This window comes from Manis pentadactyla, chromosome 2 (assembly GCF_030020395.1).
Source record: "Manis pentadactyla isolate mManPen7 chromosome 2, mManPen7.hap1, whole genome shotgun sequence".
Lineage (NCBI taxonomy): Eukaryota > Metazoa > Chordata > Mammalia > Pholidota > Manidae > Manis > Manis pentadactyla.
The window spans coordinates 87,945,855-87,962,514 of NC_080020.1; the positions used below are offsets into that span (position 1 = coordinate 87,945,855).

The following is a 16,660-nucleotide window of genomic DNA, read 5'->3' on the forward strand; positions in this document are numbered from 1 at the left end:
TTTGAGGCTCACCTATATTGTTTATAACAGTAATTGTTTTTTAACTTCTGAGTAGTATTCCATTACAAATACACTACAATTTACTTACTCATTCTCTTGCTCATGGACATTTGGGTTGTTTCTGGTATTCGGCTGTCGTGAATACATACATTCTTGTACAAGTCTTTTTGTGGGCACAGTTTTCTATTTCTCCTGGGTGAATATCCAGGAGTGGAATTGCTGGGTCACAGGGTAGATATATATTTAACTTTAAAATAGATTGCCAAACAGTTCTCCAAAGTGGCTGCATCATTTCGTACTCCCACTAGCTGAGTTCTAGTTGCTCCATCCATACTTCACTGAATTGAGCAATAAGGATCTGTGTATTTTATTGTATGCTAAGCATACCTGAATAAAAACACCAGAAAAGAAAAAAAACGTGACAGAACAATGTGGTTGTACATACACAAAATTAATAAACATCTTTGAACATGTGTGAGAAACTTGCTGTGGATACAAGGAAAACAAGATAGAAAAAATTTGATAAAAAAATCAAATTTTAGAATTTTAATGTATTATAACACTATTTAATAGAAAAACTTCCTTCTGAAAAAGCACTCTAAAAATGAAGTGAACATTAATGGTTTTATAACTGAATGTCTTTGCACATTTAACTTGCATACAAATTAAGGCTATAAGGAATGTGTGCCTTAACATTTTTATTTTAACACATCTTACATCGTTGATGGGAGGGTAAACTGTTGCAATCTATATGGAGTGCAACTTAGCAATACTTTCCAGATTTATAAATACCCTAAGCCCTTTGACTATTCTGCTTGTTAGAATTTATTCTACATATTGCACATATGCAGAATGATAGTTGTACAAGGCTATTCATGTCATCATTGTCTGTAATAGCAGAAGATTGGAACCAACCTAAAAAATCCATCAGATAGGGTTACTATTCAGCAAAGAAAAAGAATGAGGATGACTTAATAGTTCAAGTACGGAATAATTTCTATGTGAAAAGTAATGCATACATGTATTTACTTTATATATGTAAAAAACCCAGAAGGATATACTGGAAACTGGCAAGTGTGACAATTTATAGAGGAGAGCTGTATATCTGAGTGACAGGGACAGGAGGCTTTTGCCATTTACTCTTTTGAATTTTGGGCCATATGACTACTAACTAGTAAAAATATACAGCTCTGGATAAATATAGTAGATATTTTAGGGGAGAATCATAACCTAAGTTAAAAGTAAAACTAAAATCCTTTAGTTAGAAATATCTGATTATAGCTTCATTATTCTGCTTTTAGAAAAATTTGAAGTTTGCTCTATTATGTAAAAGGAACAATAAGTCCATATTATAAAAGATATAAACTTCACCCCAAGTGGAAATCATGAGCTCCGAAATTGGTAGTATGGGAAAACAACAATTGAGGAGAAAGGAAAGAAGTTAACAGGTATGGTAAACAACTACCACCAACCTTTTGGGGCCAAATTAACTATTAAGCATTGGATGCTAATTCAAATTTATTTGTACACTGAACATCTAATTAATCTCTTAGGATGCTGATAAATAGTTAATGAATAATAGCCACCTTTGAAATCAGGTTCAAAACAGTAATTCCTCAATTTTACCTAGCCTTTTTCAACTTTCATTTTCACGTTATTCCTTTTGTCCCTCATAATCCTATGAACTTGAGATTTTATTCTGAAAGATACCCAGAGAAGCTGATTTACCTAAAGTCACATGGTTTGTATGAGCTGGAACCAGTACCTTGGTGCTTTCAATGCTGGAGTTTTCCTACTTAAAGACACAATAGTGGAAGTGCTTAGTAATGTTAAGTGCTTACCTTGATACCTCTCAATCAAATTAATTTAATTTTTCTGCTGTTTATATGCCTTGTAAGGGAACAAAATGTTTAATAATGGTCAATATTTATTGTACCTACCTACTTAAAGTTTTTTTAATGTATAAAAATTGCATTAAAACATCAACATGCAATTATTTTCCCACCACTCAAAAATTTTAATATGTACTGAAGATTCTGGACCAGAAAATGTATAAAGAAAAGACATGAAATATCAAAATAACTTACAACAAATTTCTAAAACTTCTCACATATTAAAATTGATAAGATAAAAATATGATTTACAATACAAGTTTGCCATTCTGGTATAGATAAGAAAATAGTACCCATACTAAAGTTAATTCATCCTATTTATCAAAGTTCCTAGAATAAGAAGGAAAATATTCAGATGCTTATAAACAGATATTCAAAAGTTTCCTTTTTGGACAACATTCTTTGGTATTCACAAAGCTGCATATATTATTATGTATCTATTTATCATAAAGTCTTTTCAGACTACATTCAGTTTAAATTGGAAATGAAAAAATATAAATTAGATATTACCACAGAAAGTAGTTATAGGATATTTTGATTTCACAGTGCCCATGTGTTTATGGATAAGATTACTTATTAAACTTCAAAATAACTACCTATTCTTTACTATGTCTTTTATTTCTACATGGTGCAGAAATTGAAAAAAAACCTTGTATCTATAGACAGAAAATTCAACTCTGAGTTGACAATTATTTATGGCTCTCTCAACTGGCTGTTCCACAACAAATGGAACTAAGTGACAAGATGAAAAGCATAGCATTGCTTGGATACGAACTTGATAAGCAACTTGGAATGCCAGATGCATAACAAGAAATGGAATATTCTACTTTAGAGGAAGAAGAAAACTAATTGAATAACATGCGCACAACTTAGTATAGTTCTTCACTCTAATAAAGTAATTATTCATTTGCAAATATTACCAAAAGTAAAAAAAATTTATTTTACAGAGTGGTTGGTTTTGTAATACATCAAAAGCTGTAATGTTATACTTCTCTGTTCTCACTGCTTGTCTCATTTCAGTGGTTGGTTTCTCCCAAATAATTTAGTTTACATTTAAAGTGGCAATACAACTTTTACTTAATGGATTTACGTTATAATTAGAAACCAGTTTTATGTACAGAAAAATCCATAAATATATAACTTTTATTCCTATTTTATTCTAGGGCTATGCAAAAAATTGACTAAAAATTGTTCATTTGCGTCTTTGTAATAAACATGTAAATACATTATTTACAAAGGAGATGCTTTCTGACAGAAAGTAAACACAAGGAAGTAATTTTGGTCTTCACTAGAATCCATCATTATATGTTCATATTTGAAGATGTGATACATCATGTTCACTCAAATTTTAAGATTCCTGTTATACACATAATCAAATAATTATTTTACTTGCACAATTTAATGCTTCTTTCTATATTTAAATTTTCTTTAAGAAAGATTCCTTGATCCAATAGCAGAGAGCTGTAAAATTTTTTTCAAATATGGCAAAATGTTTCTGTTCAATTATGTGCAATTTTCTTCCTTCTGGCAATATTATAAATACTAAGTCATGTAATCTTCATTGTTCATGTCCCAGGGGTAATTCTTGCATTATCTCACATGATGTAAGTACCATCTTTGTAGTATTTCATGGACTCCATTTGTTTTGTCATAGCCAGAACATCATGAAATCCAGTACTTAGGCCAGACATATGTTGAAAGTATGCCTCTTTTTCCACTTGAATTGTTAAATTGTTTACTCCAGCATCTTTCAGTATTCCTGTAACCTGTTATAAAAATTCATACATTTTAAAGTATTTAGATTAATGCATTTTGTGTATATGTCTTAAATAATTGATGTCACATTTTAAAATAGTTATAGATAGTCAAAGATAAGTCCTCAAAGTAATATTTATTATTTATTGATCAAATGTTAGATAGGATCTTCTAGAAGGACAGTAAATTACTGACCTGACATTCAAAGTAGAAAAGCTATTGTTTCCAATTTGGTATGTCTAGACTAGGGATACAGGAACTATCTTGATCCTTATCTACAACCATAGCATATATCCTGCCAACTTTATCGTTATTGTTACTAATTTAGGGCTATATTAATAATACTTATTTCTGGATAATAGAAATCAAGGTGGATCATAAATAAAAATTTTTTACACTAACTTAAGGTTGTCCTCTAAATTCTAAAATTTGATTTTAGTTTAAGTGTTTCTGGTTAAAACAAATCTAGATGTAAAGAATATATTATCTTTGATGGCTGACAGCTTGGTATTTTTGAATTGCTAAAACACTATTGAGCTATTTAACTTACAATGTATGTAATTTTATATATGAATTACCTCAACTAAAATCACTTTAAAGACAAGGTTATTACCTGCTGTACTATTCTCTGTTCCAGAACATCAGACGTCACCTGTATATGCACAGTTCCTGCCACAACACTGGCAGAATGACGCCAAAAATGAGGGTCACGGTATGATATTAATCCTTCAATTTTTTGTATCTGTCAAGTAAAAGGAGAGGCAATATAAATGGATGTAAAGGCTAATTTACTTAACACAAAGCAATCATTTTGGTCCAGGAACCACTATTAAACTGATTAAAAAAAAAAAGAGAGAATTGGGAGAACCTAGAAATAAAATAGGAATAGGAGAGTGATAACGAGCTTTAAGTAGATTTGTCTAACATATTTCGACCTGGGAGTGATGCAAGTGAAGGTAGCTCTGAATAGGAAGTGAAGAAGGTCACAGGCGTCTTTACACCCAACAGTTGCACACCCATTTTTTCCTATATAAGATGCACTCTGCTTATTCTAAACATTGGATACAGTCAATGAAATACATGATTTCCTTACACTGATACAATGGCATATTATTTGTTACAGAGTAAACACATCCAAAAGATATCCTTCCTGTTCAACAACAGAGGACTACTTAAATAAATTATAGATAACCCATACAATGTAACACTACACTGTCATTAAAAATGTATGAGAATATTTATCAGCATGACATAATGGGAAAAAATTTACAAATCAGTACAAAACAGCTTTTTTGCCTTTTTTTTTTTTTTTTTTGTAGATAATTATTTTTTATGGAAGGGTAGTTGACACACAGTATTACATTACATTAGTTTCAGGTGTACAACATAGTGATTCAACATTTATATACATGACAATTCTAGGTACCAGCTATCACCATACCAAGCTGTTACAATATCTTGAGTATATTCATTACATCCCGGTTACTTATTATTTTACCATTGGAAGTGTATACTTTTTTTGTGTGTGTGTGTGAGGGCATCTCTCATATTTATTGATCAAATGGTTGTTAACAACAATAAAATTCTGTATAGGGGAGTCAATGCTCAATGCACAATCATTAATCCACCCCAAGCCTAATTTTCGTCAGTCTCCAATCTTCTGAATTTTTCAAAACATTTTTACACAGAAAAAGTTTCTAAAAGTGTTTTTTTTCCAGGTGGTACAATTATGTGTGATTTTTTTTTCCCTTTCTTGTACTTTTCTGTGTTCACAAATTTTCTATAATGGACATATATTATTTTTGTAATAAAAAACTTTTTTTAGTAAGGTGTAGTATTAATTATGAGGTGAGAAAACTACTAATTTTATTTATGAAAACAGTGGGTTAAGATGCTATACTTTAACTAAGACACCAACTTCTTTTATCAACAGATCCTAATTAATATGCTGTGGCACACCGTAAGCTGAAAAACATTTTACTTGGTATTTGTTCTATGAGTTGCCTATTTATATTCCCAGTCCATTTTATAAGACTGTCCTTTTCTGGATTTAAAGGATTATGGATAGTAAGCCTTTGCCTATTTATATGTGCTGCAAATATTTTCTCCTGGTCTGCTTTTTGTATTTTATACTTGTTAATGGAATCTTTTGTCAACGGACAATTTTCAGTTGGTCCAATCTGTAGATTTTTACATTCCTTTTTGGCTTCTGGTTTCACTTTAAGCTTATTAAAAAGCTTTCCCTATATCTGTGTATCTAAAAACCTTCTATTTTATTTTAGCAGTTCTATAATTTTTTGCCATTTACCTGTTTAATCCACTGGAAAAATACTTTTCTTTGTATGGTAAAGTGATACAGCTGTTCTTCCTCACCAAATAGAAATGTTAATTAGGTTGACCCTTTCTCTCCACTGATCTGAAATACCGTCCCTGCTATATACTGAATTCCATGAGTTCCTGGGTCTGTTTCTAGACAGGCTTTTAAAAAAAATTGATTTATGTATTTATTCTTGTGTAAGAACAAAACTGTTAGTTTTGTTAGTTAATTCTATAACTTTATAATCACAAACTAGGATCCTACAGATTAGTTAAGTCTGTAAATTAATGTATTTTTAGAACTTATTCTCAAGCATTAACTCTTCCAAATAAACTTCCAAGTAATATTGGATTTTCTGTTCTCTCCAAACAAAAATCCCAGTAGAGGCAACTGTGTTGAGATTTAAATGGAAGAAAGCAACATCTTCACAATAGTTTACCATCCAAGAAAATCTCTCTCTCCTTTATTCAGTCTTAATTTTATGTCCTTTAAGTAAAACTATATTTTCTTCATTCATATCTCACACATTTCTTATTATGTCAACTTTTTGAACTTCAAATGCTATTTTAAAAGGAAAGAAGTAGTGAAGAGGTGCTATTCACCTCTGGAGCATACCTGTAATCCCTTCTTGAGTGTGTACTTTGCTTTATTAAACTACTCTTTGCTTGTGCCTGCTTGACCTGCTTGTAAATTCTTTCCCAGTCAGAGTCAAGGACACTCCCACGTGCTGAGGTCTCATTTAGCACTCAGGGAAATCTCTCTGGATGGACTTGATTGCCCGACATTTTGGTGGTCACTAAAGGCACTCTAAGCACTGTACTCACTAATGGTCTAGTTTGTTTCCTCTAGGTCACCGAACATCTAACTCCAGATGTTGCTCAGACAAGGATTTCAACCCATCCCTCACACTTATCAAGACACACATCAGCAACCCTACAACCTCAGTGCATTCTTTTATGTGCCCTTATCCATCTTGGCCACACCTGAGACAGCTCCATGACCTGCCTTTTCCTGACAGACAGCAAGGAAATGGTGGACCTACAGGCAGGGTCAGTGCCCCTCAGCAGCTACTGAAGAATGACGAACACACATTCTTCCTGAAAGATTTCAAGGGTCCACGTTCCTTGAGGAGGGAAATGTTATAGCGGGTGGATAGCCAGACAATGAGCAGGGAGGGAGACGGGGACTTTGGCTGGTGTTTACATTTGGTTAGATGTTTTTTTATATTCTAAATGTTCTGTGTAAGCTGTTTTTGTGTGATATGGGGAGGCAGGGTATAGATGCTAGACCTGCCAAGACTGACTAGTTCCAACATGGAGAAGTTGATCCTGACTTCACCTCAAAGTACATTACATGCTCGCTCGTTAGCATACTAAAAATCACACCCCTTGGCGCCATGACAGTTCCAAGGAAGGCCATCTAAGGACAAAAAGAGGATGTCACCCCCCAGAAACCCCCTCCCTATTCCAAGAAAAACCCCATCTAACCTGATGAATATTCTACCCCTGCTTAAACTCTAGCTATAAGACCACATTTGAACTCCCCATGGTGCTGTTCACCTCTGAAGCATGCCCACACTCCCTTCTTGAGTGTGTATTTTGCTTTAGTAAACTACTCTTTGCTTGTTAAAAAAAAAAAAGTGACAAAATTACAGTACCTTTTCTAAAGCAATATGTAGTTCTTTTTCATATTCTGGTGGCAGTCTCAAAAGTAGAACCTGACAGGCATCTTTAATCAGTGGAATAACACTGAGAAAGATTAATATAGCAATAAAAAGAGAACAGAGGGGATCAGCAATGAACCATCCAAACTGCTCTATAAGAATTGTGGATACGATCACACCAATACTGCCAAGTGTGTCTGCCAAAACATGTAGAAATACACCTACAAGTAAAAAAATATAAAAATGTTAAAAAAGCACATCTAGTTTAGCTATTTTATCCACTCTACAAATATTACTGGGTACCCATTATGCACCTGGCACTCTGCTAAGGGCTGGTACTTCATAATGACTAAAACATGGTCACAGCCCTGAAAGAATTGACAGCATAGTGATAAAAAGGTAAGGATGTGGACCACCACTATAGCACTTTGTATTGAATTTTAGATGGTGTGGTTTGTCTGGGAAGGGTTCTTAGAAAACATGAGCCAAGTTTTGACATTACCCAAAGTACTTATATTAAACAATCAGAATACTTCAATGTAAGTGGTAAGTACTTTCCCTGTATTTTTTTTACCATATAATAAAAATTTCCTGGTTCTTTTTGTAGTTCATACTGAAACACTGAGTCTTTCCTTTCCAAGTAATATTTATTCAACTATTAGTATAAAAAGGACTCTGTAATTATAATAACCCATTTAAAAATTGACATTTATGAACCAATGTGAGCATTTTCTGCAACAGATGACCTTTTTTAGCTACAGATTGTTTTAAAAGATAAAAACTGTACCAGAAACCCAATATTTAATATAAACAATGTCAATTCAGAACATAGTTGAAAGGTAGGACAATATTTGGCAAGGACTCACCCCTCATGTTAGCATTCATGCCTCTGCCTACAGATCCGTGGCTGTGACCATGCCCATGGTCACTGTGTCCATGCATATGGTGTGAATGGCTGTGATCAGATGAGTGACAGCTTCCTTGAGAAGCTCCATGGGTATGGTTGTGGGCATGGCTAAAGGCACAGATACCAATAAGGTTTACTATCAGCCCTCCAACTGAGACTGGCTAGCAAAAGGGAGAAGAGAAAACCTTTAAATTTGTAATTTAAAAAACAAATTTGTTATTTAAAAGTTACTACATAGCTATGCATGTTTTTCTGTTTACAGTTTTGAAGGTATTCAAAGCAAAACCACTAAGTTCAGTAAGTAAATCTAAAATTTTTAAATGTGAATTTTACAGTATTTTAGAAAAAATATTTTAACTTTTTGACAAGTAAAGGGATTTGGACCTGCTTTAATTAAGTGATAAGCATTCAAGGCTTATGAATAAATGATGCTAAAGTTTTGTTTTGTTTTGTTAAATAGTTTGAAAGTACTGCTTACTAGAGCAAGTATACACTGTACCTGAAATCTCATTTATATTATTAGGTAAATTTCAAGTTTTTAAGGCAATGATTATAATTTACTAACTAGTGGATTCCAAATAGTTTTACTCTGTCTTAAACGTAATAAAATTTCCAAAGTGAAAAAGTATAGTGGAAGAGCAAACATATAATAGTAATCTCTCACTAAAAAAAAAAAGTGAATGGAATTATCTTGATTTAAAGGTGCCACAATAATACTTCAAAGGATAAACAAAATTACTTACCCTTGATTATCCTCTTACAAAATGATTTTGAATGGTTCAGGGTATTATTTAATTTACATATATCTACAATTTCTCCTTTGGAGAAATCGATTTTTAAAAAAATATATAACTATAAAAATAAGGGGGACAGATAATTTTAATTAATTTTCAAAGGTAGTAAGAGATTTGGTAAAATGGAGCTTATTTACTTCTTCCTGTGACTCAGACCATTTGTCTGCCAGGGTTTTAAATTTCAGTTAGCTTTATGAGCTTTAAGATGGTTAGTGAATTCTGAAGGAAATCAAATACAACTTCAGAAGCCCCATCACCTCATAAATACTACTTCACTGGGAAATAGTTCATCTTTATATACTTCATCAGAAAAAAACAATGTAGAAAGTGAAAGCTCCCTATAATTTTACCCAAGAGTTAGTCACTCATAAGAGAATGGTATATTTTCTATTCTTATACTACTATACTTTTCTATACAGCACTTTAAACCAATCATAGGATATTACAATACTGTTTTATAATTTTTCTCACTTAGTACATCTTACTAGTATTTTTCACACTAGTATATATAGATATACCTTATTCTTCTTAATAGCTGTAGTGTATTCTATTATATGAATGACAAATTTATTTTAGTCCTTTCATTGGTGGACACTGTTTTTTATTCTCCACCATTATAAACAATGAATCATGCACCTTTACACACTTGTGTGAATATTTCTGTAATAAATATTAAAGCTCAGAATATATGAGCAATTAAGATTCAAAATATATTTCTAAACTGTAATCCAAAAACATTTTACTAATATATGTTTATATATTAATTATATGTTTATAATATATGTTGCTTCCACCAACACTTGTAACTACTTTTAGTCAATCAATAATTAATAGCTGATTGCCTACTACAATCCAGGTGCTAGAATTTAGGAGTTGATATACAATTTGGGTCTTGAAGGCACTTCACTCACATCTTTAATTGTGGAAGAATGACAAATTAAGTATAATTATAACTCAATGTTGCTAAAAGAAGAATGCATAAAATACAATGGGAATATCGAGAATGGGAAATCTACCAAATTTTGAGGGAAGAGAGGTATTAAGTGAAAGCATCCTACCAGAGGAGACACATTAGCAAAGTTTTGACAAATGCTAAATGGCAGAAGTGAGGGAAGGACTAACAACTACAAGAAATGGGCACATATAAAGGTTTGGAGGTACAGGGAGAACATTAAAAGTTGCTATAGCAGGAATATAATAATCTACAGAGTAAAGCCTTCATAATATTTTTCTGATACTTTAACATTTTGCAAATTTCCTCAGGTATTTAAAAACACATCTTCAAAGAAAAATATTTAGCAAGTCAGAAAGAAATCTGTATGTTCTGGAATGTTTTCTAATATTCTGACTACTAAAATATTAAAGAAAGGGATAAATTACTTTCTAAGAGTCAGCAGTGTAAATATAAACAGCAAAATAGGTGGTTACTTTGATTTAAATAAAAATAAAATTAAACCTTTCTAGATCAGTAACTACAAATAGTTAAACTTCAGAAGGAAAAAGCTGTGTGAATACCAGTAGAAATTCAAATAGGAAAATAAAAAGACTTACTGTTAACATGTTTGTGTCTAATTCCGGGGGATCAATTAATCTAGCCACTGACTCCATGAACACAAAAAAAGCTATTACCATTAGAAAAAGTCCATTAATAAATCCAGAGAGAATTTCTATTCGGCCATACCTAAAAATGCAGAATGTATTTTTAGAAAAGGAAAATAAATATTTTTAAAATATAAACATTATTAGTTACAAAGGAGGAAGCAAGTCCAGATTTTCAACTACATAAATAGTAATATTACAAAATTACCAAGATTTTACACATCATACTAATGCTGGAAGATTCTTTGCATAAATTTCTGTTGAAATTTCATATATTTATTGAGGTCCTTCTTCAGTGTGCCCTCTCACACAAAGCCTTTAATTTCTTATCAAGAAGTTACTTCTCTCTCCTTTTAAGTCCCTGATGTGCTTTGTACCCCTGTCACAGCACACAGATTAGGCTTTGTACCAAAATAATTTTATTTTTGGGTCATCCACCCTTCAAAATATAAAGCTGAAAATGAGCTACACTTATTAATCTATTTAAAGTAGTTCTTATCAAAATACCTTTCACAAATCAGCAATTCTAATATTTGTTGAGTTATTATGAAATGAAAGGATAGTTCATTTATAGTCACTTCAGATTTTGAATACTCTTTCCAACAGCAAAGATGAGAATGACCATGCACATTCCATTGTTTCAAAGAAACACATTAGGCAAAGAGCTCAATATTTCAGTGACTTTTGCTACTTACTTATAAGAGGGTTTTGTCAGGGATTATAATCTTGAGTTTATTGTCATACAGTATTCATCAAATAAGCATTTCATGCTTATTCCCTCTTCCCTACTTCAAGTTAAAGAATAATGAAGCTCTGAAAAATTATTTGTATTAAAAATGATAAAATTTTATTCCTTAAGACAGAATTTGCACTCAAGATTATTTCACTGTGCCATACCATCTTGATAGGCAGTGTACCTACCCATAGGAGAAAATCCGAGTTGCTTTCCATCTACTCATCAGGGCCGCAAAGAGTCCCATGACCAGAGCAGAGCAGTCAAAGAGCATGTGAAATCCATCTGAGATCAGACCCAGACTATTGGTCAGCACGCCATAGAATAATTCCACAAAGGTAAAAAGCTAAAATATGTTTAAAAAAAATAGGGGAGGAGTGTTGGGAAAAACTGTTTCAAGAGAGATTTATCAGAATTTAAGCATGAATGAGGATTTTAACCCTTAATTACCCAAACCTTACTTGAAGAAATTATATAACTATTTCTTTAGTTATTTAACTAGCACTTATAGAAGAAACCTCGTTTCATATAAATTATAAGAAACTAAGCTAAATCAGATGTCAACCTTATAAATTATTTAAAAGAACAGTCTTTTTTGATACGTTTATAGAACTCAATAAACTAGGATATCAAATGTTAGCAAACTGGTTTTTAGTTAGATCCTAAAAGGAAGAGAGAAAAATCTTTAGAAGCTACTGTATTTACTGATTTGAAATAGCACACTAAACTGATTCTTCTAAAATGCCTCAAAAATTGTTTGCTTAAGTAGTCTATCCTATAATTTTTTTACTACTTAGAGAAAATGTAATTTTAGCCCATCTCTAATTATCAGAAATTCACAAAGATAAAGTTTCAATATGCCTCTAATATTTAAAAATCTTACCAGATTCAAGCACAAGAAGTAAAAGATCTGCCTAGAGTCATTCTCCTCAAGAATCTGTTTTAATGATTCCTTAATAAACTTAGGGATCGACTGGGAGCTATGCTGAAAAGCATCACCCATGAAGTTATAAAGAGGTGTTCCTTCAGGAGAATATCCAATTAGGGTACCCTTCTGTCCTCTCTTAGATGGAGATGATAAGATGTTGGCAGCTAAAAAGAGAAAAAAAAAGGAGTTTACAAAAGTTTCAAAAGTTTAAGCTACCAAAATCTAACACAGTATCTGTTAGCACTAAAGGCAACACTGAACAAATTCCTAAATTAAGTAAATGATTTGCGCACCAGAGTCCAGAAATCTGGCAAGGGAAAAAATGCTCACATAGAAGGAAGAACACTGCGCTCACAAGCACCCCTCCAGACAGGACGTGTTCGGTGCTCTCTCGGTGTGCTGCCTTGTTCATCGCTCGGAGCTGGTCTGTTATTGGATGTGTCCAAAAATTTCCAAAAAGTACAGCACTTATAAAAATGGGGAAGGATCCATAGCGGGCACATTTGGAAACTTCCATTTTGACTGAACAAATGGAATCGACATAGAAATCCAGGATTATGACAAAAAAAATAACGGTGGTGAAAGGTGTAATGAGAGAAATCCAAGACTCGACTTTACTCTAGAAATTAAAAAAAGAAATTGTCAATACTGTATGGGTATAAAGTTTGCATCTTGTATTTTAGTTTATCTCTTTATGCATAAGTAAATATTCTCATGATTCAATATGATTAGCAAAATGCCAAAATAGAGGCGCTCTACGGTACTGGCATATTTTCCCAGTATTCTCCTAAGTATGAAAAAACCAGAAGCATTGTGGTTTAATAATTTTATAAATACTACATGTCCCAGATCACTGTGCCTAACACACAGCAGGTATTAAACTGTTTCTTTAACTGATTCCTTTGGGCCATAGGAATGGCAGGGATATAAATGTAGTGGTACTTGATTTGTATTTACTATAAATAAAATTAACTCGAAAAAATTTTCAAAATCACAAAGAAAAAGCAAGTTCAGGCAACTTGCAACCTCAAATTGAAGTAACATACAATGTACTGAACTAAAAATTAAAAATAATAGCAACTGATTTTACTTAATACCAACATATTCCTGCTCTTACCTCAGTTGTCACAGAAAGAACAATGACCCATGGGCACAGGAGAAGCACAGAAACAAGATGAGATAAAGCTTGAAGACGTTTGGCTCCACCAACATCTATTGAGAGTTTTCTGGAAGCTGTATGAAAACCAACTTTACAACACAAAGCCAGTACTAGCAACAATACTCCACCCTATGAATAAAATAAAATGGTAAGTCTCATTAGAAACATACAGTCCAATATTCAATCCCTAAATACATAACATTTGAAGAAATAAAACTAGTATGTTTTTTCCATATCCTAAATTACTGAAGTACTTATATGGAAGGCAGTATTGTAAATTACTGATAACTTATTTTAAGTGCATTTTTAAAGTTACAGTTGCTGTAACTTTTCAGAATCTCTTGATCACATTAGGAACAAGAAAAGAACATACCTTGTGATCTGCCACACCTAAGAAGGCAATGGCTGTGTAAAGCATGTGAGTTAGAGCACTATCATGATGTCCTTCCGCTAAGTGAGTTGGAATAAAGGAAAAAAACTCAAATATGAACTCCTTGAATCCTTAAGTCCTCCTGAAATTTTAGCTACATTTTCTTGAGTTGACTATAGACTAATCTAGGGGCCCCAAACCTGACCAACCTCAACAATGTTTCCCTTAAAAACAAAACAATTTAAAATTTAATTTTGGTACATGATTTATAAATTGGAATGGCCTATATTTCTTTTGTTGCCTCCAAAATGATTATAATAGTGCTTAAGACTTAGTTGCTAAATTTTAGTACTTAACCTCTAAAACAGGCATACACAAATAGGACAAAGGGACGAGAGTAAGGAATTATGTACTACTTCTATTAACAGAATTAAGGTTGCTCCTTTAGAGTGACTCTTTTTTTTTTTATTTATTTTTATTTATTTATTTATTTATTTTTATTTTTTAATAATTATTTTTTTATTGAAGGGTAGTTGACGCACAGTATTACATTACATTAGTTTCAAGTGTACAACACAGTGGTAGAACATTTATATACATAATTCGAGGTTCCAGCTACCACCCTACCAAGCTGTTACATTATCTTGACTATATTCCTTATGCTATACATTACATCCCGGTTACTTATTTATTTTACCATTGGAAGTCTGTCCTTTTTTTTTTTTTTTTTTTTTTTTTTGAGGGCATCTCTCATATTTATTGATCAAATGATTGTTAACGACAATAAAATTCTGTATAGGGGAGTCAATGCTCAATGCACAATCATTAATCCACCCCAAGCCTAATTTTCGTCAGTCTCCAATCTTCTGAGGCATAACAAACAAGTTCTTACATGGAGAACAAATTCTTACATAATGAATAAGTTACACAGTGAACAGTACAAGGGCAGTCATCACAGAAACTTTCAGTTTTGCTCATGCATTATGAACTCTAAACAGTCAGTTCAAATATGAATACTCATTTGGTTTTTATACTTGATTTATGTGTGGATACTACATTTCTCTCTTTATTATTATTATTTTTAATAAAATGCTGAAGTGGTAGGTAGATACAAGATAAAGGTAGAAAACATAGTTTAGTGTTGTAAGAGAGCAAATGTAGATGATCAGGTGTGTGCCTGTAGACTATGTGTTAATCCAAGCTAGACCAGGGCAATAAAACATCCACGTATGCAGAAGATTTCTCTCAGAACAGGGGGGGTGAGGTTCTAAGCCTCACCTCTGTTGATCCCCAATTTCTCACCTGATGGCCCCCCTGCGACTGTGCCTGTCTTAGGTTGTTCCTCCCTTGAGGAATCTTACCCGTCTCTGGCTAACCAGTCATCTTCCGGGGCCATACAGGGAAATGTGAAGTTGGTAAGTGAGAGAGAAGCCTTATTGTTTGAAAAGGTTAGCTTTTTACATCTTTGCATATTTATGCCCTGTGGCTTCTATGCCCAGCATTTGTCTTGAGGTATCTTTACCACTTGGAAGAATTATGATACTCGATAAATTTGATACGAGGCACGAATTCTATTTAAGGGTTGTAATTAGGAAGGAAGAAGAAAAGCTGTAGAAGTAGCAGGCGGAAGAAAACATGGGAAGATTGATTATTTCTTTGACATATCTTCTTGTAGAGTAACTTCAGCATGAATAGGTTTTAAGCTACTACTTAAATTGCGCACACACATTAACATAATAGGAGTATAGTTACATAACCAAAGCATATCTGTAATTACCAGCCATCTCCAGTGAAACCAAGAAAACTAGTTAGGCACCTTAGGCATTTGTGAAAGCTTATCTATGATATGGTGGATATTGTCCAACTGAACTTGAACAGTCTGAGAGAAATCAGACAAATTAAAACAACCCATTCCTGGGGACTGTTCACATGCCATATGTTCTTTTAACAGTAAATAGTCTGTAGTTGTAAGACTTTGGAGCGCTACAATTTGCACTTCTCCAAATTCTTGGTTGAGTTCCAACAGTATAGATCCAGTCAAATTTGTTGTTTTACTGTATGCACAGGCCAGTTTAGATGTCTCCTTCCTCATTCCCATGGCAAGTCCAGGAACGGGTGGGATGAGTGCATCTACAGCTGTAGCAGTGCGTGGATCTTTGTTGGGGTTTTTTGATGATCATCTTCTGGCATGAGTCTTCCACAGAGTGCTGATGTTGGAAGTTCTTTTTCATATCGTATCTTAGTTCATTTTTGGGGTAGCCCAATTAGGCTTTGATCCTCTGTATAAACACAAACAGACCCTTTGCCTACACCTTTATATGCCCTTTATACCCTTGTGTAGAACTCGTTGGAGGTTACCACACAGGAACTGCCCTTTTTTTTTTTTTTTTTCTTTGTTTTTGTTATCACTAATCTACACTTACATGACGAATATTATGCTTACTAGGCTCTCCCCTATACCAGGTCTCCCCTATAAACCCCTTTACAGTCATTGTCCATCAGCATAGCAAAATGTTGTAGAATCACTACTTGCCTTCTCTGTG

The 16,660-nt window shown here is 33.0% G+C and overlaps 1 protein-coding gene across 1 annotated transcript in view; it reads right to left on the bottom strand.

The window, feature by feature from the left end:
* Positions 1-525: 525 nt before the first annotated feature.
* SLC30A5 (solute carrier family 30 member 5) overlaps positions 526-16,660 on the bottom strand; it is a 37,688-nt gene continuing 21,553 nt past the window's right edge. The window contains exons 7-16 of the mRNA XM_036887752.2: positions 14,121-14,197; positions 13,706-13,876; positions 12,919-13,207; positions 12,544-12,752; positions 11,849-12,006; positions 10,880-11,009; positions 8,494-8,695; positions 7,622-7,848; positions 4,261-4,389; positions 526-3,658 (exon numbers count right to left, since the gene is read on the bottom strand). Of these exons, the coding sequence (XP_036743647.1) occupies positions 3,488-3,658; positions 4,261-4,389; positions 7,622-7,848; positions 8,494-8,695; positions 10,880-11,009; positions 11,849-12,006; positions 12,544-12,752; positions 12,919-13,207; positions 13,706-13,876; positions 14,121-14,197 (1,763 nt within the window). The 3' untranslated portion in view covers positions 526-3,487. The remainder of the gene's footprint in view (positions 3,659-4,260; positions 4,390-7,621; positions 7,849-8,493; positions 8,696-10,879; positions 11,010-11,848; positions 12,007-12,543; positions 12,753-12,918; positions 13,208-13,705; positions 13,877-14,120; positions 14,198-16,660) is intronic.